The 6,392-nt window shown below is 34.3% G+C and overlaps 1 protein-coding gene across 1 annotated transcript; it reads left to right on the forward strand.

Annotated features, from left to right (window-relative positions):
• Nucleotides 1-2,442: 2,442 nt before the first annotated feature.
• LOC144378334 (olfactory receptor 6C2-like) lies at nucleotides 2,443-3,381 on the forward strand. Its single transcript, XM_078052360.1, has one exon. The coding sequence runs from the start codon at nucleotides 2,443-2,445 to the stop codon at nucleotides 3,379-3,381; it is 939 nt and encodes a 312-aa protein (XP_077908486.1).
• Nucleotides 3,382-6,392: the final 3,011 nt, after the last annotated feature.

Below are 6,392 nucleotides of genomic sequence, written 5' to 3' on the forward strand. Positions count from 1 at the left end.
GTATTCACTATTGTACATTCAGGTTGACAATTTTTGGCTTCCATATGTTAAAACATGTAGTAGTTGTCTTTCTTTCTATGTCTGGCTTTTAATACTTAACATAATGCTCATTCATATAGTTTCATCCATTTTGCTGAAAATGCCAGGATTTCATTCCCTTTTATGGCTGGACAATATTCTATTGTGTATATATGCCACATTTTCCTTACCCAGTCATCTATTGATGGGCACCCAGACTGATTCCTTATCTTAGCTATTGTGAGTAGTGATGCAATAATCCTGCAAAGGTAGTTATTTCTTTGGTGAGTTGATTTCATTTCCTTTGACTGTGTACCCAGAAGTGACATACCTGGATCATAGGGTACACCTATTTTCAGTTTTTAAGGAACCTCCATACTGTTCTTCACAAAAGCTGTGCTGATTTACAATCCCTAAGAGTTCCTTTCTCTCCACATCCTTGTCAGCATTTGGGTATTTTGTTTGTGTTCTTGCTTTTTTGACAATAGTTCTAACTGTGGTGAGATGGCATCTCATTATAGTTTTCATTTGCATTTCCTTCCTGGGAAATCTCTAGTGATTTCCTTCTCTGTAATTACTGATATTTCTTTTTTTTTTTTTGCATTGCAATTCTGATTTTTCTTTCTTTTTTTTTTTTTATTGATTGTTCAAAACATTACAGAGCTCAAGACATATCATCTTTCATACATTCGACTCAATTGGGTTTTGAACTCCCCAAATACATAATACAGACTCACTTCTGTTACATACTCACATTTTTACATAATGGCATATTAGTGACTGTTGTATTCTGCTACCTTTCCTATCCCCTACTATCCCCCCTCCCCTCCCCTCCCCTCCCATCTTCCCTCTCTACCTCCTCTGCTGTTGTTCAATTCTCTCCCCTTTTTTTTTTAAATTAATTTTTTTTTTAAATTAAATGCAGGAAAAAGTATAGTGTACTATAGACTGCACAGAAATTTAAAGGGTATATATTGGGATTGGAATGTAGCCCAGTGGTAGAGTACATGCCATCAGGTGCAAGGCCCTGGGTTTGATACTTAGCACTAAAAAACAAAGAAGTATACCCACACACTAACAAGGTGAATTTATGATTTGATTCGAAACCTTTATAAAATAGCATGGCTTTTGAAATACAATGATTGACTGTATGTAAATCTGGGCTACACTAAATCAATATAACTTGTGCCAAGCTTTTCATTATATTGCAACAAACTACTTATAGATAAAAAGAATTTTGTGTATTAATCATTACCAAAAATTATAGAAATAAGGACCTGTTATGAAATATTAAAGAGTCAGATGAAATGACCAACATCCATAATTTTTCTGTATTTATAGTTGTTAAATTAAAAAATATTTTTTTCTTTCAATTTTATTAACATGTATTAATTGTACATATGAATAGGGTTGTGTGAGATATTTGCACTAGTCAAATCCAGCCTCCCTTTACCTGCCCTTGCACCCACTCTTCCCAATCTCCAGTATTCACTATTCTACATTCAGGTTGACAATTTTTGGCTTCCATATGTTAAAACATGTAGTAGTTTTCTTTCTTTCTGTGTCTGGCTTTTTACACTTAACATAAGGCTCATCCATATAGTTTCATCCATTTTGCTGCAAATGTCAGGATTTCATTCCCTTTTATGGCTGGACAATATTCTATTGTGTATATATGTCATTTTCCTTACCCAGTCATCTATTGATGGGCACCCAGACTGATTCTTTATCTTAGCTATTGTGAATAGTGATGCAATAAACCTGAAAAGGTAGTTATTTCTTTGGTGAGTTGATTTCATTTCCTTTGACTGTGTACCCAGAAGTGACATACCTGGATCATAGGGTACATCTATCTTTAGTTTTTATGGAACCTCCATACTGTTCTTCACAATAGCTGTGCTGATTTACATCCCTAAGAGTTCCTTTCTCTCCACATCCTTGTCAGCATTTGAATATTTTGTTTGTGTTCTTGCTTTTTTGATAATAGTTCTAACTGTGGTGAGATGGTGTCTCATTATAATTTTCATTTTCCTTCCTGGGAAATCTCTAGTGATTTCCTCCTCTATAATTCCTGATATTTCTAATATGTGTGTTTTCTTTCTGTTAGTGACTTTGTGTGTGTGTGTGTGTGTGTGTGTGTGTGTGTGTGTGTGTGTTTTATTGTCAGCCTGGTTAGAGTTTTATTAGTGTCATGCATCTCTCAAAAGTCAATTTTGCATTTTGTTAATTTTTCTCTATTTCCTTCTTAATTTTCAATTTTATTGACTTTATTGTCCTTATTATTGCTTGTCTTAGTATAGTTAGATTTAGTTTTACCTTTTTTTTAATCATACTTCATTGTCAAAGCTTCTAAGTATTGTTTTTTTCTTCTGTTTAGGTGCTTTGACTTTTACGTGCAGATTGCCTAAAACATCAAAATAAATTATGATAAATCACACAGCAATAACAACATTCATCTTGTTGGGACTTACAGATGACCCACAGCTGCAAAAACTGGTTTTTATCTTTTTATTCTTGACATACATTCTGAGCGTCACTGGTAATCTGACTATTATACTTCTTACATTGATGGATTTCCATCTTAAAACACCTATGTATTTTTTTCTTCGAAACTTCTCCTTCTTAGAAATCTCATTCACAACAGTCTGTGTTCCCAGATTCCTCTATAGTATGTCAACTAGGGATAACACCATAACTTACAATGCTTGTGCCAGTCAAATATTTTTTATTGGACTCTTTGGGGCCACAGAGTTTTTTCTCCTGGCTGCCATGTCCTATGATCGCTATGTGGCCATCTGCAGACCCCTTCATTACGTTACCATCATGAACAACAGAGTCTGTGCCATTCTAGTCTTCTCTTGCTGGATCTCTGGATTGGTTATCGTCATCACACCTCTCAGCATGGGCCTCCAGCTGGAGTTCTGTGACTCCAGTGTCATTGATCATTTCGTCTGTGATGCATCTCCTCTTTTTAAGATCTCATGCTCAGATACGTGGTTTCTAGAACAGACTGTTATTATTTGTGCAGTGTTTAGTATTATTATCACACTAATAGGTGTGATTCTTTCTTACATAAATATTATTAGGACAATTCTACGATTCCCTTCAGCTCAGCAAAGAAAAAAAGCTTTTTCCACCTGCTCCTCCCACATGATTGTGGTTTCCATCACCTATGGCAGCTGCATCTTCATCTATGTCAAGCCTTCAGCCAAAGAACAGGTGGACATCAATAAAGGGGTATCTGTGCTCACTACATCTGTTGCCCCTTTGTTAAATCCATTTATTTATACGTTGAGGAACAAGCAAGTGAAACAAGCTCTCAATGACACAATCAAAAAAATTGCCTTTATTTTACACAAATAGGAGTGTGCTGGATATAAGCAATTAAATGAAAATAAAAAGTTAGTTCCTTTACGTCTTTCTTGAAGTTCTCACTAGATTAGCTAGATTAACTTTCTTATGGTCCTTTATTTATTTGTGACAATTTTGTGATTTTTAATGCTAATTTGTTATATATGACAGCAGAATGCATTACAATTCATATTACACATATAGAGCACATTTTTTCATATCTCTGGTTGCAAATAAAGCATATTCATACCATTTGTATCTTTATACATATACTTAGGGTAATGATATCCACCTCATTCCATTACCTATTTTACCCCCATGCACCCTTCCTTCCCCTCACACCTCTTTGCTCTATCTAGAGTTTATCCAATCCTCTTGTTCCACCGCTCCCAACCTCACTATGAATCAGCCTCCTTATATCAGAGAAAACATTTGCCATTTGATTTTTTGGGATTGGCTGACTTCACTTAGCATTATATTCTCCTCTCCATCCATTTACCTGCAAATACCATGATTTTATTCTTTTATTGTTGAGTAATATTTCATTGTGTATAATACCACATTTTCTTTATCCATTCATCTACCAAAGGGCATCTAGGTTGGATCCACAGTTTAGCTATTGTGAATTGTGCTGCAATAAACATTGATGTGGCTTTGAACTGTAGTATGTTGTTTTTAAGTCCTTTGGGTATAGACTGAGGAGTGAAATAGCTACGTCAAATGGTGGTTCCATTCCCAATTTTCTAAGAAATCTCCAAACCGCTTTCTATATTGTCTGCACCAATTTGCAGTCCCAGGAGCAATGTATGAGTGTACCTTATTCCCCACATCCTCAACAACACCTATTATTATTTATATCTTAATATTTGCCATTCTGACTGGAGTGAGATGAAATCTTATAGTAGTTTTGATTTGCATTTCTCTAATTGCTGGAGATGTTGAACATTTTTCATATATTTGTTGATTGATTGTATATTATCTTCTGAGAAGTGTCTGTTCTGTTTTTTTGGTGTTAAGATTTTTGAGTTCCTTATATACCCTATAGATTAGTGCTCTATCTGACATACATGTGGTAAGAATTTGATCCCAATTAGTATGCTCTCTATTCACCTCACTGATTGTTACTTTTGCTGAGAAAAAATCTTTTAAGTTTAAAATCATTCCATTTATTGATTCTCAATATTAATTCTTGTTCTGTAGAAGTCTATTTAAGGAAGCAGGGGCCTAATCTGACATGATGGAGTTTAGGACCTACTTTTTCTTCTAATAGATGCAGTGTCTCTGGTTTAATTCATAGGTCTTTGATCCACTTTGAGTTGAGTTTTGTTCATGGTGACAGTTAGGGGTTTAATTTCATTTTGTTGCATATGGATTTCCAGTTGTCCCAGCACCATTTGTTGAAGATGCTATCTTTTCTCCAATGCATGTTTTTGGCACCTCTGTCTAATATAAGATAACTATAATTATGTGGGTTTGTTTCTGTGTCCTCTCTGTTGTACCCATTGGTCTGTGAGTCTATTTTGATGCCAAGAATATGCTGTTTTGTTCCTATTGCTCTGCAGTATATTTTAAGTTCTGGTATAATGATGCCACCTTCTTCACTCTTTTTTCTAAGGATTGCTTTAGCTTTTCTGGGTGTTTTATTTTTCCAAATGAATTTCATGACTTTTTTTTCTATTTCTATGAGGAATGTCATTGGGATTCTGATTGGAATTGCATTAAATTTGTACAGTGCTTTTGGAAGTATGGTCATTTTGACAATATTAATTCTGCCTGTCCAAGAACAATATTTTTATATTCTAAGGTCTTATTTGATTTCTTTCTTTAGCATTCTGTAGTTTCATTGTAAAAGTCTTTTTATCTCTTTTGTTAGGTTGATTCCTAAGCATTTTATTTTATTTTTTTAAGGCTATTGTAAATGAGGTAGTTTTCCTTATTTCCCTTTGAGAGGATTTGTCACTGATAAGCAGAAATACCTTTGATTTATGGGTGTTGATTTTTCATCTTGCTACTTTACTGAATTCATTTACTAGATCCAGAAGTTTGCTAGTGGAATTTTTTGGGGGGGGTTTTCTATGTATATAATCATATCATCAACAGATAGTGCTAATTTGAGTTCTTCTCCTATCCCTATCCCTTTAATTTCTTTTGTCTGTCTAATTGCTTTGGCCAGTGTTTCAGGAATTATGTTAAATAGAACTGGTGACAGAGGACATCCCTGTCTTGCTCCAATTTTTATAGGGAATGCTTTCAAACTTTCTCCATTTAGAATGATGTTGGCCTGAAGTTTAGCACAGATAGCTTTTATGATGTTGAGATATGTTCCTGTTATCCCTAATTTTTCTAGTGTTTTGAACATGAAGGGAGCTGTATTTTGTTGAATGCTTGTTCTTCATCTCCTAAGATGATCATATGATTTTTATCTTTAGTCCATTGATGTGATGAATTATGTTTATTGATTTCCATACATCTAACCAACCTTGCATCCATGGGATGAATCCCACTGGATATGGTGCACAGCCTTTTTGATATGGTTTTGTATTTGACTTGCCAGAATTTTATTGAGAATTTTTGCATGTATGTTTATTAGTGATATTGGTCTGAAGTTTTCTTTTTTTGATGTGTCTTTGCCTGATTCTGGAATCAGGGTAATATTTGCCTCATATAATGGGTTTAGAAGTGCTCCCTCTTTTTTCATTTCATGAAATAATTCATAGAGCATAGGTATTTGATGTTCTTTAAAGGACTTGTAGAACTCAGCTGTGTATTGGTCTGGTCCTGAGTTTTTCTTGGTGTGTAGTCTTCTGATAGAGTCTTCTATTTTCTTGCTTAAAATTGATCTGTTTAAGTTGTGTATATCATCCTGATTTAATTTAGACAACTCATATGCCTCTATAAATTTGTTGATGCCTTCTATATTCTCTGTTTTATTAGAGTACAAGTGTTTAAAACTAATTTCTAATTCTTTGTATTTCTGTAATGTCTGTTGTGATATTTCCTTTTTCATCACGTATGTTAGTGAT

Source organism: Ictidomys tridecemlineatus, chromosome 6, assembly GCF_052094955.1.
Source record: "Ictidomys tridecemlineatus isolate mIctTri1 chromosome 6, mIctTri1.hap1, whole genome shotgun sequence".
NCBI lineage: Eukaryota > Metazoa > Chordata > Mammalia > Rodentia > Sciuridae > Ictidomys > Ictidomys tridecemlineatus.

What these genes read in the sequence shown, in the direction of transcription:
- LOC144378334 (XM_078052360.1), top strand. Translation starts at nt 2,443, where the DNA reads ATGATAAATCACACAGCAATAACAACATTCATCTTGTTGGGACTTACA.